General features: G+C 43.0%; 1 protein-coding gene across 5 annotated transcripts in view; it reads left to right on the top strand.

Moving 5' to 3' along the window:
• TOM1L1 (target of myb1 like 1 membrane trafficking protein) overlaps positions 1 to 27451 on the top strand; it is a 108864-nt gene that overhangs the window by 11634 nt on the left and 69779 nt on the right. For 4 of the 5 annotated variants that reach the window (XM_033961329.1, XM_033961331.1, XM_033961330.1 and 1 more), the window contains exons 2-3: positions 25658 to 25742; positions 26249 to 26327. In XM_033961329.1, coding sequence (XP_033817220.1) covers positions 25658 to 25742; positions 26249 to 26327 — 164 coding nt within the window. Of the gene's footprint in view, positions 1 to 25657; positions 25743 to 26248; positions 26332 to 27451 lie in introns of those variants that run through there. The other variant, XM_033961332.1, reaches the window with a different exon arrangement.

Below are 27451 nucleotides of genomic sequence, written 5' to 3'. Positions count from 1 at the left end.
CCAAAGTCCCTCCTTGAGGGCCGAATGCAGTCGGGTTTTCAGGATTTTCCCAATGAATATGCATGAGATCTATGTGCATGCACTGCTTTCAATGCATATTCATTGGGGAAATCCTGAAAACCCAACTGGATTCGGCCCTCAAGGAGAGACTTTGGAGACCCCTGCTCTACTACATGCTCTAAGGCAGGGATCTCAAAATCCCTCCTTGAGGGCCGCAATCCAGTCGGGTTTTCAGGATTTCCCCAATGAATATGCATGAAATCTGTTTGCATGCACTGCTTTCAATGTATATTCATTGGGGAAATCCTGAAAACCCGACTGGATTGTGGCGGAGTTGCCCACCCCTGGTCTAGAAAGATAGGAGAATGAGTTAGACCAGGGATCTCAAAGTCCCTCCTTGAGGGCCACAATCCAGTCGGGTTTTCAGGATTTCCCCAATGAATATGCATTGAAAGCAGTGCATGCACATAGATCTCATGCATATTCATTGGGGAAATCCTGAAAACCCAACTGGATTGCGGCCCTCAAGGAGGGACTCTGAGACCCCTGCTCTAAGATCCCTGCAAGATAATAGACTAGTTATCCCTTCAGTTAGAACTAATATTACAGTGTATATGATTGTATAATGAATTAGTTGTTGAAAGTTTAAAAATGAATAAAGAAATATATATATAAAAAAGGAATAAATACATTCAAAGATGTTTTGTTTTTATTTATTAGAATTTCCAATTTTTACAAGCATAAATCTCAAACAGAAAATAAGGTTACAACTAAAATTAGGTATACAAAAATGAATTTCCCACATATACAATAAGTAACATTATTTAAATCTCATTAAGAAAGAAACCTGAGGCAAGAGATTGAAACCAACAGGGATCAAAAAGAAAACATCATTGGAAATTTATAACTAGCGGAGTTATTGTTTTTAAACTTCATTTAAGTCAGCTTGAAACAAGGTAAAAGCAATGATAACAAACCACAACACATACAGTAAAAAAATTGGTTCAACTTGCGGCTGGGGCTGAGTTCAGCGGACGGCCACCAGGATGATCTCGGGGCTCAAGGGTATCTCGTACGAAGAGAGACTGAACAAATTGCAGCTCTATACTCTCGAGGAACGTAGGGAGAGGGGAGACATGATCGAAACATTTAAGTACCTCACGGGATGTGTCGAAGTGGAAGATGATATTTTCTTTCTCAAGGGACCCTCGTCCACAAGAGGGCACCCGCTCAAACTCAGGGGCGGAAAATTTCATGGCGACACCAGAAAGTATTTCTTCACAGAGAGAGTGATTGATCATTGGAACAAGCTTCCAGTGCAGGTGATTGAGGCAGACAGCGTGCCAGACTTTAAGAATAAATGGGATCCCTACGAGGGTCAAGATAAGGAAATTGGGTCATTAGGGCATAGACAAGGGGTGGGTAAGCAGAGTGGGCAGATTTGATGGGCTGTAGCCCTTTTCTGCCGTCATCTTCTATGTTTCTATGATGGGTCATTTGGCCTTTATCTGCCATCATGTTTCTATGTTTCTATAATCAGAAAGTTCTATGACATCACAATGCAGGTGTAAAGAGCCTTAGCCTATAGGAAGAGGAGATGCAAATGTTAAGAGCCTTAGCCAATAGGGAGAGGAGGAGAGAGTGGCTGCTGCAGACACCAGAAAGTATTTCTTCACAGAGAGAGTGGTTGATCATTGGAACAAGCTTCCAGTGCAGGTGATCGAGGCAGACAGCGTGCCAGACTTTAAGAATAAATGGGATACCCATGTGGGATCCCTACGAGGGTCAAGATAAGGAAATTGGGTCATTAGGGCATAGACAGGGGGTGGGTAAGCAGAGTGGGCAGACTTGATGGGCTGTAGCCCTTTTCTGCCGTCATCTATGTTTCTATACACAGAGCAATAAGGAGCCAAACAATCCAAAAGTGGGAGCATCAGGTAACCAACAGCCCCAGCCCCAAGTTGAACCAATTTTTTTACTGTTATCACCCTATACCACCCGCTCCCCACCCCCAAACCACTCTCCCACCCCATCCCCAGAAGCCGTGGAGCTCCAAGCCTTTAGAATCAACTTCCAAGTCAGATAAGGCTAGAACCTAATTTGAAAGCTTTTAAAATTGTATTAAAAATCCATTTCTTTCATCTTGCATTTAGAGAACACAACCAACAGATGCCACTTAAAATTTGCACCTACCGTATGCAAAGTTCTGCACTAAGCTTTGGTAATTGCAAATTTTACCATAGTGTAATAAAAGGGTTCCTTAATGAGCTGAACATCGCACAAATGATTTACGGATTCTGCATAATTAAAGTTTTGAGTGAAGAATTTCACAAAAACAACATTTTTTTTTGTCATTTATCTATATTGTTTGCAGAATAACAGAGAGAAGTAATTAAACTTTAGTACGAAAGAAAAAAGTCCACATTTGCCAGTAATAAAATTTTCATATTGTTTTAATAAGCCAACTATGAAAAGCGACTCTTGAGTCTACCAGCTCATTTTGACAGAAATCTTCACCATTTTATAGATCAGCCCCCATATTCTTAATTTTTAACCTACTTTATCGGTACAAATTATAAAACAATCCAATCCGAAAACGCGTGTGGCGGGAAACTGAGAAGGAAGTAGTGGTGTGCATTTCTGGGCCTGCGCTCGGGTCATTTGGATGCAAATCACTGGAACGCTGGATGTACCTAAGAACCGAGGCATGAATAATCAATTTGCATGCATTAAAACATTCTGACATATTTACAATATATAGGCAAATAACAAATGAGGTCAAATAAACTGAAAAAGTACCTAAAATTGGGAAAAAACTTGGTTTCAATGAACTTGAGCCAATTTTTTTTTTTTTTTTTGGGGGGGGGGTGTAGGCAGAGGACTAATTGAAAGGATGCATATTGCAGTGCAGATGCTTGAGAAACATGGACTCATGATAGAGGAAGGGAAGTGAGTAGGTGAATAACCTGGATTTGCTTATCTGGTGCAAAATCATGCTGTTTAACTTATTTCTCTGTGTCGGCTCCAAATGTTATTCTGTAAATTGGGAAGAGAGGAAGAAGATCTTTAAAATTCAAGAAATTCAGTCAGAGACCAGGAAAATGTAGCAGAAAAATACAGAAATATTTCTCATCATTTTGGGTGCAAAAGGCTTGATTAAAACGGAATTTCCAAACACACTTGGTTAAGTTGCCTGTACTTTACAGCTACAGCAACCTGAGGTTGTGGGTTCAAACCCACGCTGTTCCTTATGACCTTGGGCAAGTCACTTAATCCCCCCATTGTCCAAGGTACATTAGATAAATTGTGAGCCCACCAGGACAGGCAGGGAAAAATGCTTGAGTACCTGAATAAATTCATGTAACCATTCTGAGCTCCCCTGGGAGAACAGTATAGAAAACTGAATAAATAAATAGTGTGAAAAGTTTCAGCCTCTGATCACCAGAGCAGGTATTGTGACGTCATAATGCCTCATTCCTCCAATAAGAGCCAACCTCATCAGTGATGTCACAATGACTTGATTGTCATTTACTTGGCTCACTTTTACTATATTAGGATTTCTAGAGTGGCGTAGTGGTTAAAGCTGCAGCCTCAGCACGCTGAGGTTGTGAGTTCAAACCCACACTGCTCCATGTGACCCTGGGCAAGTCACTTAATCCCCCTGTTTCCCCAGATACTGTGTGCAATTCTGGAGGCCGCATTACCGTAAGGATGTGCTGAGACTGGAGTCGGTCCAGAGAATGGCCACCCGGATGGTCTCGGGACTCAAGGATCTCCCGTACGAGGAACGGCTGGATAAGTTGCAGCTGTACTCGCTCGAGGAACGCAGAGAGAGGGGTGACATGATCGAGACGTTCAAGTATCTCACGGGCCGCATCGAGGTGGAAGAAGATATCTTCTTTTTCAAGGGTCCCGCGGCAACAAGGGGGCATCCGTGGAAAATCAGGGGCGGGAAACTGCACGGGGACGCCCGGAAATTCTTTTTCACTGAAAGGGTGGTTGATCGCTGGAATAGTCTTCCATTTCAGGTGATTGAGGCCAGCAGCGTGCCTGATTTTAAGGCCAAAGGGGATAGACACGTGGGATCTATTCACAGAGAAAGGTAGGGGTCATTGGGGTGGGCAGACTAGATGGGCCGTGGCCCTTATCTGCCATCTATTTCTATGTTTCTATGTTTTTAGATAGATTTTGAGCTCACTGGGACAGTCGGGGAAAATTGCTTGAGTACCTGAATAAATTCATGGAAACTTGTTCTGAGTTTCCTGGGAGAATGGCATAGAAAATTGAATAAATAAAAAAAAAATACAAAGTGGATCTTATGAACTCTAGAAGGAAGCTCTCGTTGGCACAATGCCAGTACAACAGTGAGCAATAGACTGGGATAATTTTCCGCATGCCCTGGATTAGAGTAACAGAGTAGACACCGAAGAGGGAGTGGAAAATATGAAAAAGGATCTGCAAAAGTTAGAGGAATGGTCTAATGCCTGGCAACTAAAATTCAATGCAAAGAAATGCAGAGTAATGCATTTGGGGATTAATAATAGGAAGGAACCATATATGCTGGGAGGAGAGAAGCTGATATACACGGACGGGGAGAGGGACCTTGGGGTGATAGTGTCCGAAGATCTAAAGGCGAAAAAACAGTGTGACAAGGCAGTGGCTGCTGCCAGAAGGATTCTGGGCTGTATAAAGAGAGGCGTAGTCAGTAGAAGAAAGAAGGTGTTGATGCCCCTGTACAGGTCATTGGTGAGGCCCCACTTGGAGTATTGTGTTCAGTTTTGGAGACCGTATCTGGCGAAAGACGTAAGAAGACTTGAGGCGGTCCAGAGGAGGGCGACGAAAATGATAGGAGGCTTGCACCAGAAGACATATGAGGAGAGACTGGAAGCCCTGAATATGTATACCCTAGAGGAAAGAAGAGACAGGGGAGATATGATTCAGACGTTCAAATACTTAAAGGGTATTAACGTAGAACAAAATCTTTTCCAGAGAAAGGAAAATGGTAAAACCAGAGGACATAATTTGAGGTTGAGGGGTGGTAGATTCAGGGGCAATGTTAGGAAATTCTACTTTACGGAGAGGGTAATGGATGCCTGGAATGCGCTCCCGAGAGAGGTGGTGGAGAATAAAACTGTGACTGAGTTCAAAGAAGCGTGGGATGAACACAGAAGATTTAGAATCAGAAAATAATATTAAAGATTGAACTAGGCCAGTTACTGGGCAGACTTGTACGGTCTGTGTCTGTGTATGGCCGTTTGGAGGAGGATGGGCAGGGGAGGGCTTCAATGGCTGGGAGGGTGTAGATGGGCTGGAGTAAGTCTTAACAGAGATTTCGGCAGTTGGAACCCAAGCACAGTACTGGGTAAAGCTTTGGATTCTTGCCCAGAAATAGCTAAGAAGAAAAAAAAAAAAAAATTTTAAATTGAATCAGGTTGGGCAGACTGGATGGACCATTCGGGTCTTTATCTGCTGTCATCTACTATGTTACTATGTTACTATGTTACTATTAGGAGTGAGTTTCCTTACTGTCATAATATCCCATGTGGACACAGTGCCCCTTGAAATTATTCTTCCACTTCCTTGTGTAATTCATAACCCAGAAGACTGGTTAGGTAACAGTCAACTGGTGAATACCTAACCTGAGAATGTTGTGCAGTTTGGGAGGATTAGGGGAAATATTTCCTCTCTCTGTTTCGCTCCCGGCTTAGAACATGAGATCTTTTCCTCTAGCTCCACTGTAACCTCTGCTGCCTCTGTTCCTTGGGGGGGGGAGCAAGGTCAAAAGAGGAGAAAAGGAAACGTTAGGAAGGGGGAAGAGAGAATCAGAGGAGTACAAAAAGGAGAGAGAAGAGGAAGGAAAGAAAAGAGATGCCGGGGAAAGAGAGAATAAATAGTAAAGGGATGAGAAAGAAGAGACGTCCATCACGTGGCCAAGAGAGAACAAAATTTAATGAAGGCAAAGAAAAGATAAGAAGCTTAAGAAACATGGACTGGCAAATTTTCTTTGGCAGAAAATACTGCCGTGACCAGAAACTCATTTTGAAACTGTTTTCAGATTAAGTACATAAGTAGTCGCCTCCGCCGGGGCAGACCAGAGGTCCATCCTGCCCAGCGGTCCGCTCACGCGGCGGCCCATCAGGCATATTGCCTGAGCAGCAGTCCCTGACTAATTTTATGCCTACCTCTACACTTATCTCTAAACCTTCCACTGCTCTTATCTGTACCCCTCAATCCCTTTGTCCTCCAGGAACCTATCCAGGTCTTCCTTGAAACCCTGTACTGTGCTATTTCCTATCACGGCTTCAGGAAGGGTGTTCCATGTGTCCACCACCCTCTGTGTGAAGAAGAATTTCCTTGCGTTTGTTCTAAACCTGTCCCCCTTCAATTTCATCGAGTGACCCCTTGTTCTTGTGGTTTCTTTCAAATTGAAAAATGTGTCCATGTCAACCTTTTTGATGCCCCTCAGGATCTTGAAGGTCTCTATCATATCTCCTCTGAGTCTCCGCTTCTCCAGGGAGAACAGCCCCAGCCTCTTCAGTCTGTCAGTGTATGTAAGGTTTTCCATACCCTTAATCAGTTTAGTTGCTCTTCTCTGGACTCCCTCAAGCATTGCCATGTCCAATGAGAGATTTAAGGGATTCTCCCTTGCAAACATTTCTAGCCTAAAATCGGACACACTTGCTATATATACATTATCCCCCTCAGAATCGCTCAAGGTTGAGATATATGGCTTGTCTGAATTAAAGGAGAGTTGTAGCAACTTTGAATGGCCATCTTTGTGTTAGGCAGATCAACCCCCCTCGTAACATCACCACATACCTGAACTTGCAAACTGTTAACCCAAACCCCCAATCACTAAATATGAACACTCTATTCAACTTACGGAACATTTCTACTTCTGTGTAAACAACTTGGCACTTCCTGGCCTTGCAACACACAAACTGTCGTTAACATTATTAATGTTATCAGATGTACACCGCTATACTCTTTAATTCGTTGTACGAGATATTCACTGCTATACTCTTCAATTCGCTGTACGTAAAGTTTCTCTTTATTTTTATTGTATTTACAGTTTCTTTTATTGTAAACAGTTTCTTATATTGTAAACCGCCTAGAAGTCGCAAGATTGTTGGCGGTATATAAAAATAAAGTTATTATTATTATTATTATTATTTATGAAAATCAGTAATAGCCCATATTCTCTATACTTATCCTAAGTGAAATGGACAGTTAGCAGGAATAGACAGTAATGAGGAATCCTCTTATTAATTTAATTTTTTATACTGTTCTCCCAAGGGAGCTCAGAACGATTTGCATGAATTTATTGAGGTACGCAGGCATTTTTCCTTGTCTGTCCCAGTGGGCTTACAGTCTATCTAATGTACCTGAGGCAATGGGGGGATTAAGTGACTTGCCCAGGGTCACAAGGAACAGTGTGGGTTTGAACCCACAATGTCAGGGTGCTGAGGCTGTAGCTTTAGCCACTGCACCACTCTAGAAATCAAAATGTAGTAAAAGTGATTCAAGTAAAGGACAATCCAGCCATTGTGACATCACTGATGAGGTTGGCTCTTATTGGTGGAATGAGGCATTATGACATCACAACACCTGCTCTGATTGTCAGAGGCTAAAACTCTTCACACTATTAATTTATTCAATTTTCTTTATTGTTCTCTCAGAGAAGCACGGAATGGTTTACATGAATTTATTCAGGTACTCAAGGATTTTTCCCTATGGGGTGGGGGGAGTGGGATTAAGTGACTTGCCCAGGGTCACAAAGAGCAGTGAGGGTTTGAACCTACAACCTCAGGGTGCTGAGGCTGTAGCTTTAACCACTGCACCACACTAAAGGGTTTAATGCATGCTAAATGCTAAGAAGCCCACAGTGCACCTCTCGTAAAAGGATCCCTGAATTAGTAATATGTGTTATAAATTAAAAACATCTCTTCTGTCATACAATTTACCTACTTACTTATTTATTTAACACATTTATATATCGCCTAGAACAGGGGTAGGGAACTCCGGTCCTCGAGAGCCGTATTCCAGTCGGGTTTTCAGGATTTCCCCAATGAATGCACTGCTTTCAAAGCATATTCATTGGGGAAATCCTGAAAACCCGACTGGAATACGGCTCTTGAGGACTGGAGTTCCCTACCCCTGGCCTAAAATCTAGGCGGATTCCAATATCAAGGACATGAAATCATCGACAAAACAATATTCATTATCTGCATATCTGTAAAAGACATAAACACAGGCAGTACTTATGATTTACATTTATAGGACAGTCACATGTCCAACAGGGCACAAGAATTGTTTTTACTACCTACGTATAGGCATCGACAAATAGTTGGTTCTTTAATAATTTCTTAAAGTTGGCATATTCTGTGCACAATCTCAGACTGTTCCACAGATGCACACCAGCGATGCAGAACGTTTTCATCTTAGAGGTCACATGATGCACTCCCCTTTCCTTTTACAGTTAATTTCATCCCTCCTTCCTGGTTTGGATAGCTCGCACAATGCACCAGGCCAGAGCCAACCTATACAAAACCTGGCGGACTATTGTAAGGACTTTGTGCTGTACTTGACACGAAGCATGTATGTACCAACTTAGGGAATATTTTTTGTACATTAAAAAGACTTTCAGATGCCTTTCAGTCTCGGTTGTTCAGTATGGTTCATAGACAACCCCGCGAAAGACAAAGGTGCGCGCCGACAACTGAGCGCAAGACGGAGGCGCGCGCCGAAGAAAATTACAGTTTTTAGGGGATCCGATGGGGGGTTTTGTTGGGGAGCCCCCCCAGTTTACTTAATAGAGATCGCACCGGCGTTTTGGGGGGTTTGGGGGGTTGTAACCGTCCACATTTTACTGTAAACTTAACTTTTTCCCTAAAAACAGGGAAAAAGTGAAGTTTTCAGTAAAATGTGGGGGGTTACAACCCCCCAAACCCCCCACAATACCCCCACAACACGGCACGATCTCTATTAAGTAAAGTGGGGGGGTTCCCCCTCACGCCCCCCCCCCCCCGTCGGAGCCCTAAAGACAGTAATTTTCTGCGGCGCGCACCCCCGCGCTGCGCTCAATTGTCTGGGTGCGCCTTTGTCCCGGCGCACTTTTGACCTGACACCGTTCAGTATGAGGGATGACTTTTGGAGTTTCACTAAGAAGGGAGCAGAGTAGGATTCTGCTGCACCTCCTTTCCCCCTTCAACTCAATATCTCTTTCCTTTTGCAAAAAAACAGAGGCAGTGATCCGCAAGTAATAAGAAGAACAAACCAAACCAAACAGACCAGCGGGTGTAAAGAGACATAATATGTTTCGCCCCAATATCTTGCATCAGGGGTGATCTGTCAACTCTGATAAATATATACAAATTAAAAATGAACAAGAAAATCAATACAATGATATCGAGTTAAAATAGAAATGCAAAGTGTAAAAGATGGGCAATTTTTAAAAGACTACAACTAAAAGTAATTATGCCCCAATAAACATATTCACAAGACAAAGATATAAGAACATAAGAATAGCCTCACTGGGTCAGACCAATGGTCCATCAAGCCCTGCAGCCCGTTCTCACGGTGACCAATTCAGGTCACTAGTACTTGGCCAAAACCCAAGGAATAGCAACATTCCATACAGAATCTCAAAGAATAGCAAGATTCCGGAATCCCAGAGAGTAACAAGACTCTAGAATCCCAAAGAGTAGCAACATTCCATACAGAATCTCAAAGAATAACAAGATTCCGGAATCCGAGAGAGTAACAAGACTCTAGAATCCCAAAGAGTAGCAACATTCCATACAGAATCTCAAAGAATAGCAAGATTCCGGAATCCCAGAGAGTAACAAGATTCTAGAATCCCAAAGAGTAGCAACATTCCATACAGAATCTCAAAGAATAACAAGATTCCGGAATCCGAGAGAGTAACAAGACTCTAGAATCCCAAAGAGTAGCAACATTCCATACAGAATCTCAAAGAATAGCAAGATTCCGGAATCCCAGAGAGTAACAAGACTCTAGAAACCCAAAGAGTAGCAACATTCCATACAGAATCTCAAAGAATAGCAAGATTCTGGAATCCCAGAGTAACAAGATTCTAGAATCCCAAAGAGTAGTAACATTCCATGCTACTGACACAGGGCAAGCAGTGGAATCTCCCATGTCTCTCTCAATAACAGACTATGGACTTTTCCTTCAGGAATTTGTCCAAACCTTTCTTAAAACCAGCTATGCTATCCGCTCTTAACACAACCTCTGGCAATGCGTTCCAGAGCTTAACTATTCTCTGAGTGAAAAAATATTTCCTCCTATTGGTTTTAAAAGTATTTCCCTGTAACTTCATCGAGTGTCCCCTAGTCTTTGTCATTTTTGATGGAGTGAAAAATCGATCCACTTGTACCCGTTCTACTTCACTCAGGATTTTGTAGCCTTCAATCCTATCTCCCCTCAGCCGTCTCTTTTCCAAGCTGAAGAGCCCTAACCTTTTCCGTTTTTCCACGTACTAGAGGAGTTCCATCTCCTTTATCATCTTGGTCGCTCTTCTCTGAACCTTTTCCAGTGCCGCTATATCTTTCTTGAGATAAGGAGACCAGAATTGAAGGCAATATTAGCTAACATTTAATATGTAACTTATTACATTTCTTGGCTAGTCAGTGTACCTCATACAAAAGGTGTCTTTAGCAACTTGTGAACAATGATTTTATTTTAGTATTTATACACCATTTATAGCTTAACAGGCTCATAAGTTGAAAAGGTGATGGCAAAAGCTAGAAGGATGCTAGGGTGCGTAGGGAGAGATATGGCCAGAAGGAAAAAGGAGGTATTGACTTTGGTGAGACCTCATTTAGAATACTGTGAACAATTCTGGAGGCCGCACCTTCAAAAAGATATAAAAAGGATGGAGTCGATCCAGAGGAAGGCTACTAAAATGGTGCGTGGTTTTCGTTATTAGGCGTATGGGGACAGACTTAAAGATCTCAATCTGTATACTTTGGAGAAAAGGCAGGAGAGGGGAGATATGATAGAGATGTTTAAATACCTACATGATGTAAATGTGCATGAGTCGAGTCTCATTTGAAAGGAATCTCTGGAATGAGAGGGCATAGGATGAAGTTAAGAGGTGATAGACTCAGGAGTAATGTAAGGAAATACAGTGATACCTTGGAATCTGAACTTAATCCGTTCCAGAACCCCGTTTGAGTTCCAAGACAATTTTTCCCATTGAAAATAATAGAAACTGGATTAATCCGTTCCTGGGTCCCACAAACTCAAATTTTAATAGGAAATGCACTGGATTTTAAGGTAAAATATTAACAAATATTCCAAAGCAGCATTCAGATTCTGGGGCAGAAACACACACGCACAGTGTGCAGGGCGTTCGGATTCTAAAGCAGAGTTCGGATTCTGGGATAAAATTTACTACAAAAAAAAGTTTGGATTCCAAACGTTCGAGTTCTGGGGAGTTCAGATTCCGAGGTACCACTGAACTATTTTATAGAAAGGGTGGTAGATGCATGGAACAGTCTCCCAGAAGAGGTGATGGAGACAGAGACTGTCAAAAGGGCCTGGGATAGGCACGTGGGATCTCTTAGAGAAAGGAAGAGATAATGGTTACTGTGGATGGGCAGACTGGATGGGCCATTTGGCCTTTATCTGCCATCATGTTTCTATAATCAAAAAAACAAAGACGTCCCGAAAGCATCCTAAATCGGCATTTGGCCATTTGCAGGTGTCATTGCCAAATACTCAATACTGGGCTGTATCTGAGCAAATGGGTCAGGGGTTTGATATAATGCCTTTTTGTAGGTACAACCAAAGTGGTTTACATATATTATATGCAGGCACTTTATCTGTCCCTAATAAGCTCACAATTGAAGGTTCCACACGGGACAGAGCTTTTTGTAAAATACCAGTAGTACTGTGAACATTCTAACCTGGGCTTCTCAATTGCCACCTCAATGTTCTATTTAACATGGGCCATAGTATCATATTTGGACTGGAAGTCAAGAGACGTCTTAAATCGCAATAAATAAATGATGCCATTTCGGATCTTTTCCAGATAAGCCCCGCCGCTAATGGAAAAAGTGCACGCGCGAAAACTTAAGCCCCGCCAACTTTTGCCAGCGCACGCAACCTTCACCTATTTACCATAAATGAACTTTCTAACACTCGCGCACCCAATCTTGACCTATTTACCACAAATGAACTTTCTGACGCTTTCGACTCAAACTTTTGTAACGTTTTTTTGTAACGTAAAACCAGACCATGAACTTTCTGACGCTTTCGACTCTCGTTCATGACAAGGAGAGGGCAGTACGTTTTTTTCAAACCCACGGAGTGATCCATCAGCAACGTTTATGCAACAATGGCCACCAAATGACACTTTCAACTGTTTCTGACAGGTGGAGGTGTAATGCCCGACAGTGTCGGCAAGAAATCGGTGTTCGAAAGGGAACTTGGCTGGAGCGGTCTAGGATGGAGTTTAGGACAGTAATTCTATTCATTTATTGCTGGTCCAGAAATCTGGCAGCAATCAAATTCTGCTCAGAGGAATTATCTATTGGCCACACGACCGCTGTTGACTGGAAGAACTTTCTTCGCGAAATTTGCGCCTGGCGGCTTTTGCAGACTTCAACAGTTGTTGGCGGCCCAGGTCTACACATCGAGCTCGATGAAACGCTCATATCTCGCCGTAAAAACCACGCAGGGCGAGTCCTTTCTCAGCAGTGGATTTTCGGAGGGATCTGCCGGGAGACTAAAGACGTGTTCATGTATGCAGTGCCAGATCGAACTGCGGCCATTCTGCTAGACACAATCCAAGCCTGCATCGCTCCCGGCTCAATCATCATTTCCGATATGTGGGCATCCTATCAAGGAATTGAAACGATGATTGGCATGAATTATACTCATCAAACGGTTAATCATACCGAAAACTTTGTGGATCCAACGACTGGAGCTCACTGATCTTTAGTGGACAGCTACTTGTGTGAGTTCGTTTGGAGGCAAAGGTACCGAAATACGGACCTTTTCAAACAAATTATTAATGACATGTCCCAATTTCACCCTCTTCAATAAAAACTACAAATACAAGTTTCATATTCTCTTTTTTTATAATCTTTTCTGGGCGGCAGGGGTTAACTTTTTGGCGGGGCTTATCTGGAAAAGATCCGCCATTTCTAATTAGGGGGAGGCTGCGAAATCAGAAGAAGGATTTTCTTTGAGACTTCAAACAGAGATATACATTCTTTTAATAATAGCCGTATCTCAGTTAAGTCTGATCATGCTAAACGCTACTGATTTGGCTCACTGCTTTCTTGTTTTTTCTAGGGACTAACCCTTAAATGCTGACAACATAAAATCTAGTTTACACAAACAATGCCATTTAGATTCTTCACGAGGAATCTGTCACTTTAGATCAACAGAGAGAACTCGGCATATTATTAAAGGAGAAGAATGTTTTCTTTTGAATGTTTCATATTTGACTCGGTAAGCTGAACACCCAGACACCAACCTATGGTACAGAACAAAGTGCTGAGTCACTCTTGACATCGTTGTTTACGAAGAATGCAAACGGTGATACGCATGCTTGATTCCTTTAAAGGGGCCTGATCATTCACTTTTTTTGTTTCAACGATTGGGTAGGCAGCTAATAAAGATTAAGGGTGTGAGTGGGAAAAATGTTGGTGCACGCCATTAGACCATTTTATTTTTAATTGATGCTGTTTATATAGTTTTGTTTTTCCGTGTATATCTTGTGTATCGTACACTGTGGACTTCTTTTCGAAGCCACAGTGGCAAACGCGAAGCAGCCCATTCAGTTCCTGTGGGCTGTGTCATATTTGCGATACCAGGACTTATTACCATGGCTTTGTAAAAGAGGCCCTATATTTTTATGCTTCTATTTTTCTACATCTATTTATTGTTTATTGAAAGCTTCTATACCGCTGCTAATGACTGGGGGAGTCAATTCAGAGAGGTTTATATGAGCTTTGTAATGGTGTTACAATACATGAGCTTCTGTAAAGGTGTTACAATACAGAGTTTGCGTTTTCTGAGTTGGCTCGCCATACAGCCCTCTTAAACGATAATCAATCCTCTTTCTTATTTCTACCTATAATATATAATCAAACTACTTGCTTATGCATACCCACCTGTACATACCTTTATAAAATATATCAAATATTTATTCATATTATACCTTCTTATACACATATAAAAATATATACATCCATATTTAGTATCATGTACTTTGTTCATACTATTCTGGTTGGTTTGTTTATTCATTTATAACCCACTTTTTACACTTTATACTGGTTGCTCTGCTTTCTGTTTCCAGTCCAGGAGGTGTCACCTAGTATCGCAAGCAAAGCTCTAAAATGAAACCGTATTAATGACTGCACATCCTTAAAACCTATTCCTTAAAAAGTATTCAATTTATTTAGTGTCCCAGTTACTAAAGGGCATTAATACCTAATGCATGGCTAGTGCATGAGAAAAGGCTTACCTATATATTATTTGCATTTATTGTTCAGTTGATACAATATATACACAGAGTGGCTCCCACAATGCCTTGCATAATTGCACGAAAGGATCTTTCCAACACTATTTAACATGGGCCATATCATATTTGGACTGGAAGTCAACAGAGGTCTTAAAACGCAATACATAGATAAATAAGGCCATTTCTAATTAGGGGGAGGCTGAGAAATCAGAAAAAGGATTTTCTTTGAGATTTCATACAGATATATTATATATATATATATTTTTTTTTTAAATAATAGCAATATCTCAACGTATAGAATCACACTTAGGACTCCTTTTACGATGGCGCGCTAGGGTTTTTAGCGCACGCACAAAATTACCGTGCGCTATAGTGCGCGGTAGCTGAAAATCTACCGCCTCCTAAAAAGGAGGCGGTAGTGGCTAGCATGCTCGAGAATTTAACGTGTGCTGTTGCGCGCCTTTGTAAAAGGAGCCCTTACTGCTGACTAAACGGCGTTAGACGTCATTAGATGCCCTAATTTTAAGTACACTGTATTTATGCCAGGGTTGTTTTTTTTCACCTAAATACCTGCACTTCTTCCTCAAAAAAATGCCCACAATCTGCCTGTAATTACGCCCAGTTTAGATAGGTGCTTTGGAATAGGTGTTTACTTTATATAGAATCACGTTTTTCAAGTTAGGCGCCTTTACCAAAAAGATGTGCTGAGAGTTGAGTTGGTTCAACGAATGGCCACCAGGATGGTCTTGGGACTCAAAGATCTCCCGTATGAGGAAAGGCTGAATAAATTGCAGCTATACTCACTCGAGGAACGTAGAGAGAGAGAGGAGACATGATAGAGACGTTTAAATATATCATGGGCCATATTGAGGTGGAGGATGATATTTTCTTCCTTAAAGGTCCCTCGGCCACAAGAGGGCATCCACTGAAAATCTGGGGTGGGAAATTTCATGGCGACACCAGGAAGTTCTTCTTCACCGAAAGGGTGGTTGATCATTGGAATGAACTTCCACTTCAGGTGATTGAGGCCAGCAGCGTGCCAGATTTTAAAAGGAAATGGGATACACATGTGGGAAAATCAAGGGGGATGGGTCATTAGAGTGGGCAGACATGATGGGCTATGGCCCTTTTCTGCCGTCATCTTCTATGTTTCTAATTTTCAGTTAAGTCCAATTAATGACCGTTATGAGGTGTTTGCCAATTATGCTGATTAAGCCTATTAACCAATTAAATTAGACTCCCTACATCGGCTAGGCGCACCAATATAGGTGCCTACAGGCAGACTATATAGAATTTGCCAGCTAGTGTCTCCTAATTAGGAGGCGATCAGGGCTCGTATTAGATATTTAGGGGCCCAGGGCAGAAAACTGGGGAAGGGGCCCCGTGGCTGGCCTCCTTCAGCATGGGGCAACGTTGGGGCCCCCTGCAGCATAGGAGTCTAGGGCAGTTGCTCTGTTTGCCACCCTCGGAGGCGGTAAGTACTCTCGCATTAATTTTCTTTGTATATCTTGTGCACAAATGGGAACATAGCGCCGTGTTAAATCTGGATTTAGAATCCAGGAAGAGCAGAGAAGACCAAGTCTTCAAAGCAAACACATTTTAATAGCAACCATATATATTGCAACACACCAAAATTACCAGGGTTGAAGAAACCATATATATTGAACATTCATAAAACTCAATCATTCATATGATGCGACATGGGCCATGTTTCGGCTAAAAGGTCTGCCTCAGGAGGCCTGAAATGTATCATAGAAAGGACTTAAAGGGCAACAAAATTTATAAAAGGGATGGGACGACTTCCCTATGAGGAGAGGCTAAAGCAGCTAGGGCTCTTCAGCTTGAAGAGACGGCTCTGGGTGATATGATAGAGGTCTATAAAATAATGAGTGGAGAGGAAAGGGTAGATGTGAATCGCTTGTTCACTCTTTCCAAAAATACTAGGGCTAGGGGACATGCAATGAAGCTACTAGGTAGTAGATTTAAAACAAACTGGAGAAAATATTTCTTCACACAACGTGTAATTAAACTCTGGAATTCGTTGCCAGAGAATGTGGTGAAATCAGTTAGTTTAGCGGGGTTTAAAAAAGGTTTGGATAATTTCCTAAAAGAGAAGTCATTATTGAGATGGCTTGGGGAAATCTACTGCTTATTCCTAGGATAAGCAGCATAAAATCTGTTTTACTACTTGGGATCTATCTCTTTGTAAAATCCGGTCTTCTGATTTTTGTTAACCGAGTCGAGCTCTGTTTGGAGATGACCCGGTATATAAACCGAAGATTAAATTAGATTAGATTAGGTCCTTGGGACCTGGGTTGGCTACTGTTGGAAACAGGATACTGGGCTTGATGGACTTTCATTCTGTCCCAGTATGGTAATTCTTATCTTGGCATTCAATTCAAATGTGCTTGCATCTCTTTCAAAATTTTATATGGTATTTCTATTCCCCTCGTTCCCTTATTATGGAATATTTACAGATTCTCCTGTGCAAGAGGCATCCAACAATTCAAACTTTCCCTTCCTTGCAGGAAAGAAATTAAAGGAGTTAAGATCTTTAGGGCCTGTTTTACGAAGCCGCGCTTGCGGCTGCGCTGCGGTAATGGCCCCGAAGCCCCTAGAGATTTAAAGCGCAGCTTTGTAAAACAGGGGGTTAGTCAATCTGTGGCTTTTAAACTTTTGCAACTATGGGATGAACTCCCCTTAACTCTGAGGAGCCCCCAGTGCTTTCCAATCTTTTCGTAAATTTCTAAAAACTTTTCTATTTGCTAAATATTTTGAAAATTAATCTCTTTTGAAACCTCTATTTTTACTTCTTTCAGTTCTTATTTAATTGTTGTAAACTGAGTCGAGCTTCCTTAGGTTGATGACCCGGTATATAAAGTCAAGCTTTAGTTTCTTAATATACAAATGTACATAAATGAAAATATAACATATAATAAATTTATATATGGTTGCTATTAAAGTGTGTTTGGTGGGAAGACCTGGCCTGCTCTGCTTTTCTTGGATTCTTTGGTGTTTGCGCAGAGATTGATATTCTCTATTTGGTAAAACTGGGTTTAGCACATTTTAATTTAGGATTTTCTCATGTGATAAGCCCAGATTTCGATTCCTTTTAATAAAAGGGTCCCTTGGGTTTATCCATTCATTTATTGTTTGAACATTTATTACACTGGTATATTGGACTTATAAATGCCCAATGAATCATTTTAAAAATGATAACAAAACTGTTTGTTTCATTCTTTAATCATTAATCTAGGAAAATGCTGGGCGTCTGTGAAGCTAGCAGCAACTGTACAGGTTAGAACGATACCAGGGATTGTTAATCAAAATATTGCCTCATATCTGACACACTTTCCCAGGTCGCCAGGTGCTCAGAAGCCACATGACGAACCTTGCTTTCCCTCTTAGGCCTGTTGCTTTAAAGTCAGCTGCTCCGTGTTGGAAAATACATGGGCTGCTTTTGTGTTACTTCCATGCTTGAAGTTTCAGAATAAACAGCTTAACAGCCTCAAACTTTAGAACGTGTGCTGCGGTGTTAAGTGTGACTCTTTGCTTAAGGAGCCGTTCAGCAAGAATGCCCCTCCCAGGAGGTTAGGTTGCACCAAAATAGCTCTCCATATCATTAGAGTGTGCAGTCCTGCTCACCAAGGTCGAGGGGTTATGGTCCCATGAGGAGGCACTTCCTGGGTTATTTGCATGAAAGCTACATCACAGGCTACAGTATCAGATGTCAGTTATAGGAAGTACGGGTATGTTGAAAAAATAGCCACCTTTTCCTAAAGGGAGAAAAATGCTTAAATGAATTCGCCTGGCGATTGAAAATGGTTTGCAAGGAGGAGACTGGTTTGTTGCTGGAGCCATTTCATGGGCTGGGAGGGCACAAGGGAGATGGGCACAACAATCACCCCCCTGACCCTCGTTTCCTCTGTGGTGGCTGTGGCACAGTGGGTAGACCAGGGCGCGAGAGAGCATAGGGCACGATGTCATCTCGGAATCTACCTGGCCCGTAATTTTCTCGTTCCTTAATAGAACACAATTAGCAGAAGTAAAGGACCAACCGTATTAGGGTTTTTGCCAGGTACTTGTGACTTGGATTGGCCTCCGTGAAGACGGGATACTGGGTTACATGGATCATTGGTCTGATCCAGTAAGGCTATTCTTATGTTCTTATGTGAGCCAAGTATAGGACAGTCAAGCCATTGTGACATCACTGACGTTGGGCTCCTAGGCATTGGTGGAAAGAGGCATTATGACATCACAATCTGAGCTTTGGAATTCTGCTGCTATTTGGGTTTTTGCCAGGTACTTGTGACTTGGATTGGCCTCTGTGAAGACGGGATACTGGGCTAGATGGATCATTGGTCTGATCCAGTAAGACTATTCTTATGTTCTTATGTGAGCCAAGTATAGGACAGTCAAGCCATTGTGACATCACTGACGTTGGGCTCTTAGGCATTGGTGGAAAGAGGCATTATGACATCACAATCTGAGCTTTGGAATTCTGCTGCTATTTGGGTTTTTGCCAGGTACTTGTGACTTGGATTGGCCTCCGTGAAGACGGGATACTGCGCTAGATGGATCATTGGTCTGATCCAGTAAGGCTATTCTTATGTTCTTATAAACAACCCCTGTGGTTATCCTACCTTAAAGGACTGCATTTCTTTTCCCTGAACATTTTGATGGTACTAGGAAATTTTGCCTAATAACTTGATTTGGTCTGAGATTTTCACTCTTGGATTTGACCATTGTTTTGCCTTCCTTAAGGGGTAACACTGTGGCCACCCTGTCATCAGGGCTGGCACAGCTAAAGCAACAGAGAGTAACAGAAAGGAATCATCCAGGCAGAGTGAACAGGGAGCGACAGTTAACATTTAACAAAGTAATATTTTATCTAATAAATATGATTGGGGCCATGGAGAAACGGTGAACTTTGAGCTGTACTGTGTAGCTACTGTGAGCTATTGTATGCGAGATCAGGATTAGAGAATGACATGGGGGACAAATTTTTCCCTGTCCCTGCAGGAACTCGATTTCTTCGTCCCTGCCACATTCCTGTAAGCTCTGCCTTAACCGCACAAGCCTCGAACACTTATGATTTCAAAGTGTCTGAGGCTTGTGCAGATGAGGACGGAGCTTAGGCATTGGTGGAATGAGGCAATATGACATCACAATCTGAGCTCTAGAATGTTGCTACTTATGATTCTAAAGTGTCTGAGGCTTGTGCAAATGAGGACGGAGCTTAGGCATTGGTGGAATGAGGCAATATGACATCACAATCTGAGCTCTAGAATGTTGCTACTTATGATTCTAAAGTGTCTGAGGCTTGTGCAGATGAGGACGGAGCTTAGGCATTGGTGGAATGAGGCAATATGACATCACAATCTGAGCTCTAGAATGTTACTACTTATGATTCTAAAGTGTCTGAGGCTTGTGCAGTTGAGGACGGAGCTTGCAGGAATGGAGCAGGGGCAGGAAAAGAACTCATCGGGATGGGAAAATGAGTTCCCGCGGGGGACGGGGAAAATTTGTCCCCGTGTCAGTCTCTAATCAGGATCATATTAACTCAAAGTCAGTCTTCTGCAGTCATGAAACTTTTATGTATTTTTTAAATTATTATTATTTTGCAGTTTCCTTTTGCTCCTTGGAACGAGCTCCCCTAAATCACGTTTGATGGTGAAAAATTAGTAGTTCTGTGAGTCAAATAAAAGGCGTAGGTAAACTGAGCACATGGCTAGGGCCAAATATTTGAGAAGGACCCTCAAAGATGTATTAATTTAGTGGCTCCCAAGGCAGATTTTTGCCCTGGAAAGTCAGCTGCTGTGAGATAAGAGTGGAGGAAGGACCAGAGCAAGCGCTGTCTCCCTCTACTCCTGTGCAATGTCCCCAGTCAGTAGGGGGAGTCTGTGAGCATGTCTTATTTGCTACTTTCTCCTCTGCAGTAAATACCATGCAGAGTAGAGAGTTGCGCGGGGACAGAAATCCCGCCCGTCCCCGCCAGGATCCTCTCCGTCCCCACCCATCCCCGCCAGGATCCTCTCCGTCCCCACCCATCCCCGCCAGGATCCTCTCTATCCCCACCCGCCCCCGCCAGGATCCTCTCCATCCCCACCCGTCCCTGTCAGGATCCGCTCCATCCCCACCCGTCCCTGCCAGGATCCTCTCCGTCCCCGCCAGGATCCTCTCCGTCCCCACCCATCCCCGCAAGGAATTACCTCCATCCCTGCCCGTCCCCATAAAAAGCAGCAATTACTTCTGACAGGATCATCAATTCCACAGTTTCTTTTGTGTTTGCGCTGCTTTTTTCCTTGTGGAATCTCTTTGGTGGAACCCTTTTTTTGTTTTCTGTTCAGGTAATTAACTTATAAACCCCCTCTTTTACTAAGGCTGATGTGTCCATTATATTATATGGACGAACCGTTCTTCCAAAGCCTTCCATCTCCGTGGGAGTCCCGTTGGCTAGAGGGGGGGTCCCCGTGGGAGTCCCATGGGCCAGAAGGGGGTCCCCGTGGGAGTCCCGTGGGTTATGGGGGGATTCCCAAAGGACCCGTGGGATTCCCGTGATCCCCGTTCCCGTGCAGACCTCTGATGCAGAGCTCTATTATAGGGTGTCTTAAAATGTATTTATATTAGGATACGGGTCCATTCGTTTGTGGGCCCACTGAAAGGTTAATCCTGCCCTGCCAGTGGCCTCTATTTAATGCAAACTAATAAGTCCTCTGGAAGTGAATCTTTGTGTTCTATGAAAATAAGCAAAAAGAAAGATACATTTCATCAGGTTAGTTTTAATAAAACAGGCCAAATATTTATTTGCTAAATAGGAACCTAGAACATTTAGGGCTCCTTTTACGAAGGTGCGCTAGGGCCTTAACGGGCGGAATAGCGTGCGCAAACTTGCCGTGCGTGCTAGCCACTACCGCCTCCTTTTGGGCAGGTGGTAGATTTTCGGCTAGCGCACGCGCTAATCCGGTGCGTGCCCTAAAAACGCTAGTGCACTTTCGTAAAAGGAGCCCTTAGTAACATAGTAGAGGACTGACGGCACATAAGCTTGAATTCACAAGGGTAATTTCAGAAAACTATTAAAAACGCAGTTATTTGTTAATGCATTTTTTTTAGGAACTGATCTTTGCGACTGTTCTTTTGATTTTACGTGATTTTCTGATGATGATATGTCAGTGTTTGATTTTAATTGTCTTACCGAATTATGTATGTAACGCTATGTAAACCGACAACATGATGCACGACCTACTCCTACTGGAGCGATGGTCTAGGACATGGCAACTAAACTTCAATGCCAAAAAATGCAAAGTTATGCACCTGGGCAGCCAGAATCCATGCAAGTCTTATACCCTTAATGGCGAGATCCTAGCAAAAACGGTAGCAGAACGAGACTTGGGGGTAATCGTCAGTGAGGACATGAAGTCTGCCAATCAAGTGGAGCAGGCTTCGTCCAAGGCAAGGCAAATCATGGGCTGCATACGAAGGGGTTTCGTCAGTCGTAAGGCGGAAGTCATTATGCCATTGTATAGATCCATGGTGAGGCCCCACCTGGAATACTGTGTGCAATTCTGGAGGCCGCATTATCGCAAGGATGTGCTGAGACTGGAGTCGGTGCAAAGAATGGCCACCCGGATGGTCTCGGGACTCAAGGATCTACCATACGAAAAACGGCTTGACAAATTACAGCTATACTCGCTCGAGGAGCGCAGAGAGAGGGGGGACATGATCGAGACGTTCAAGTATCTTACGGGCCGCATCGAGGCGGAGGAAGATATCTTCTTTTTCAAGGGTCCCACGACAACAAGAGGGCATCCGTTGAAAATCAGGGGCGGGAAACTACGAGGTGACACCAGGAAATTCTTTTTCACTGAAAGAGTGGTTGATCGCTGGAATAGTCTTCCACTACAGGTGATTGAGGCCAGCAGCGTGCCTGATTTTAAGGCCAAATGGGATCGGCACATGGGATCTATTCACAGGGCAAAGGTAGGGGAGGGACATTAAGGTGGGCAGACTAGATGGGCCGTGGCCCTTAGCTGCCGTCTATTTCTATGTTTCTATGTTTAGGTTTAAACAGTATATAAATTTTTAAAATGAAATAAATATATAAATTGGCCCAGCTAGTCTGCCCTGCTGTAGCTTAGGACCTCGCCCGTGTGCCAGTCGTACGCGTTCAGACGCCCACAGGATATCGCCCAGTTTGTTTTCTGCGTTCTTTATCCCTCTGACGGTCTGAGAAAAGACGCTTGCACACAGTTTCACTAACGCTGCTTCACTGCCTACCAATCTGCCAGAGAATTAAGTTGATTTCTGTATTTCTTCCGTGGGAGATTTTGCCAGTTCCAGCCGACATCATTAATATCTCTTGCGAGTGGCTTTGAGAGTCGGCGAACTTATACGAGTCGTGTGTTGCAATTCCTGTCTTTTAGAGGCTTTGCGGGAAAATCTTTTACGATTCAGATAGCAAAATTCCGCAATATTCTCCCGGTGGCAATTAGATTATGGGCTCCCTTTGCGAAGGCGCGCTGGGGTTTTTAGCGCATGCACAAAATTACTGCGCGCGGTAGCCGGAAATCTACCGCCTGCTGAAAAGGAGGCGGTAGCGGCTAGCGCGCTTGAGAATTTAACACACGTTAAGGCCCTAGCGCACCTTTGTGAAAGGAGTCCTATGTTTATCGAGAGCATTGATGCCTTTTATTCCGCCATTACCTTGCGGTTCAAGGCGGATTACTTAAGAGGTTATCTGGACATTTCCAGAAGAGTTACAGAGTTGAACGGGTTACTTCGGGGGACTGAAGTGCTTCCTGCGGTGTTAGTTTGTTTTGATGGATTTCTTGAAGAGCAGGGTTTGTATTTCTTTTCTGAAAGTTTTGTAGTCTGGTGTCGTGATCAGTAGATTGGATAGTTGGTGGTCTAGTTTCGCTGCCTGCGTGGCCAGTAGGCCATCGTACATTTTTTTTTTTGCGTTTTGACGCCTCTGATTGGGGGGGTGCGTGAATGGTGTCTGGGTTCTCCTTTGCCTGGTTGTGGTAGTTCGGATAAGGCAGTTCAAGTAGGCTGGGCTGTCTCCATTCGTGGTTTTAAATAGTAGGCAGTAGAATTTGAATCGTATTCTTGCTTGTATTGGGAGCCAGTGTGAGTCGAGGTAGGCGGTGGTGATATGGTCTTATTTCTTCAGCGAATAGATCAGTCTCAGGGCTGTTTTTTGTACTGTTTGTAGTTGTTTTATCATGACTGCGAGGCAGGGGAGATAGAGGATGTTACTAATGACTGGAGAGCCAATTCAGAGCAATCTACATGAGCCTCTGCAAAAGCACTACAATACATGAGCTTCTGTAGAGATGTTACCATACAGATTTGCATAGAGCAGGGGTGTCCAATGTCGGTCCTCGAGGGCCACAATCCAGTCGGGTTTTCAGGATTTCCCCAATGAATATGCATTGAAAGCAGTGCATGCAAATAGATTTCAATGCATATTCATTGGAGAAATCCTAAAAACCCGACTGGAATACGGCTCTCAAGGACCGGAGTTCCCTAACCCTGAGATAGAGGGTTACTATACAGCAGGGATCTCGAAGTCCCTCCTTGAGGGCCGTAATCCAGTCGGGTTTTCAGGATTTCCCCAATGAATATGCATTGAAAGCAGTGCACGCAAATAGATTTCATGCATATTCATTGGGGAAATCCTGAAAACCCGACTGGATTGCGGCCCTCGAGGACCGACATTGGACACCCCTGGTATAGAGCTTTTGTGAGGTGTTACAATACATGGGCTCTATACTGAAATACACGGAGCTCTGTGGTGGTGTTGCAATACTGAGTTATTAATACCGGCATGATTATGCCATAATCTATCATCCTAATGTTACTGGCACATTGATCATCCTACTTATATACACATGTTTATATCAAATCAATCATCCTATGTATGTACACATGTAAGACTAGGTTTACTATTGCAGCAAAATACTCTAGGCTCTGGAACTCATTGCCAGAGGATGTGGTAACAGCAGTTAGTGTAGCTGGGTTTAAAAAAGTTTGGACAAGTTCCTGGAGGAAAAGTTCACAGTCTGCTAATGAGACAGACACGGGAGAAACCACTGCTTGCCCTGGGATTGGTAGCTTGGAATCTTGCTGCTCTTTAGGATTCTGCGAGGAACTTGTGACCTAGATTGACCACTGTTGGGAACAAGTTACTGGACCATTGGTCTGCTGACTTACTATGGCATATTCTTAGCTGGTCCTTCTATGGGCCTAAAAACAAAAGGAATTGACCCCAAAATATCCACAAAGAAGAAAATCCAGAGAAATCCAAAAAAAACTCTGTGAAGTGACGATGTTCCTAAATGGACTTTATTTGAAAGTGTCAAAGTTCCAAAGGTACACTGAAATCATCCACATAAAATAATTCCATCCACATAAAAGTAAATCATCCACATAAGAGCCTTAAAGGACCTAGTCCGCTAGGAATACAGGACCCAACACGGTCCGCGTTTCGACAAAAAGTCTTCTTCAGGGGTCCCTGGGAGTCCTTTAAAGGTGAGTATGTGGGAAACAATTGTGTGGTGTCTCACTTCCGGCTCACCACACAATTGTTTCCCACATACTCACCTTTATAGGACCCCCAGGGACCCCTGAAGAAGACTTTTTGTCGATACGCAGACCGTGTTGGGTCCTGTATCCCTAGCGGACTAGGTCCTTTAAGGCTTTTATGTGTCCCATGTATTCACTTTTATAGGACCTCCAGGGACCCCTGAAGAAGACTTTTTGTCGAAACGCGGACCGTGTTGGGTCCTGTATTCCTAGCGGACTAGGTCCTTTAAGGCTTTTATGTGTCCCATGTATTCACTTTTATAGGACCTCCAGGGACCCCTGAAGAAGACTTTTTGTCGAAACGCGGACCGTGTTGGGTCCTGTATCCCTAGCGGCTTGGTCTTCTAAGGCTCTTATGTAGATGATTTACTTTTATGTGGATGGAATTATTTTATGTGGATGATTTCAGTGTACCTTTGGAACTTTGACACTTTCAAATAAAGTCCATTTAGGAACATCGTCACTCCACAGAGTTTTTTTTGGTTTCCTTCTATGGGCCTGACAGAGAAGAATTTCACCCGATGGTGCCTGCAGAATTTTACCAAAGTAACTCCTCATCTTCTTTTATAGAAAGGAATACTCTTGGCACAAACCATTCTGAAGACTGGGGACAGTTCTTGAATATCTGTGATGTCATAAACACAACTGAAGATGGGTGCGTTATTTATTTATTTTTTTCATTTGAATTTGAAATAAAAAGAGAACATGACTGAAATGCTCTGTAGGGGAAAGAGAGAGAGACTTCTAAGCTCTCAAGTGGTTTATACCGGAGAGGGGGGGGGGGGGTGCAATCTTATTTTCAAAGGGAGATTCCCTTTTCAAAAAGACAGGTCAGCAGGAGGATATGGGGGTCTTTGGTAAATGTGTACAAACGTGCTTATTTTATCTCTGTGGATATTAGTGAACAGCATGCAGAGATGCCAAGTTGCTCAGTTCTAGGCAGGAGATTTTGGGGCGGTCCTGGATGTTAATGGTCAGGATCAGAGTCTGCAAATCCCGCACTGCTTTGGGTATAAGTGCAAAACCAGGACTGGCCCAGAAAAGCTCTACCTTGGAAATGGGTAACTTTCCCCCTATAAAGCATAAATCATAGACAATTTCTCTTTGTTGTCATTATTCATATCATTAACTGTTCTCTCTCTCCCTTTCTTCATGTGACAGGCCAAAGGATGCTGTAAGAGCCTTAAAGAAGAGGATTTCCAAAAATTATAACCAGAAGGAACTTAAATTCTCCCTCTCTGTAGGTAGTATTAATTTTTTTTTTTTTTAATGGACGACTCCGGTCCTTCAGCACCACAGACGGGTCTGGTTTTCAGGATATCCATGGGTAGTACATATTAAGATAGATTTGTATATAGTGGAAGAATATAGAGGTCTATCTCATATCCTGAAAACCATGCCTGTTGTGATACTCAAGGCCAGAGCCATCTGCACCTAGTATAAATATTCATAAGCTAATTCTGTGAGTATGTCTGGATGCAGATTGAATTGCTTTATGAAAAAGAAAATCTAACAAACCTTTTTAGCTCTACTGGATTCCGAAAGAGAGTGGTTCACCCTAGGGAGCAGTTGGGAAAAAACCCGCTTATAAATACAGCCCTTTACTACTAAATGATGTTTGCGCAAGGTTGGATTTCTATCCATAAAATGATTCACAAGTTAAGTAAGTATTAATCCATATAATGTCTTACAGCAAATGCAACCCATTAAAAAAAAAAAATCCTTGCTTGTAACATAGTAAATGACAGCAGATAAAAGACCTGAACGGTCCATCCAGTCTGCATTATAAATTCATAATAAAATGAAATTGTCCTTTTTTTCTTTGATATTTCTGAACCATAGACTTTAAAGTCCGCCCGCTACTGTCCTTAGCTCCCAACTTCTGGAGTTGCCGTCAAAACTAACTCCAACCCATCCAACCATCTCGTTGCTTGTGGATATAACGTAAAATCTGCCTAGCAACGGCCTAATGTTCCAAGTTACTGGAGCTCCTATCAATGTCCTCCCTAGCCCAGCCTATGCAAAAATGTGGGTGCTTGGGTCTCCTCTTTCCCTGCTTCGGTGTTGGGCCGGGGGAGCAAAGAGGCGGCGGCGGGAGGATGCAGGTAAGAGGCGCAAGCCGGGGTGGGGGATGATAGGCAGGGTTATAGGATGCTGAGAGGGGAGATCGTTCCTCTCTGAGTGCATAGGACCTGAGCCGGGCAGCCTGTGTCGGAAAAGGCCAGGGAGCGGCTGGAGCCTGCTTGCGTGAGTATGTTTAGGTCTGCGTGGCCCTGACCGCTCTCTCCAGGGTCCAGCTTCTCGGTGCTCTTCATTTCTCTCACATCGCCGCAAAGATGAACCGGTCTGTTATTGTGTTGAGGC

The sequence above is a fragment of the Geotrypetes seraphini genome, chromosome 10 (genome assembly GCF_902459505.1).
Source record: "Geotrypetes seraphini chromosome 10, aGeoSer1.1, whole genome shotgun sequence".
In the NCBI taxonomy this organism is placed as follows: domain Eukaryota; kingdom Metazoa; phylum Chordata; class Amphibia; order Gymnophiona; family Dermophiidae; genus Geotrypetes; species Geotrypetes seraphini.
This window is presented reverse-complemented; position numbering and strand designations above follow the sequence as displayed.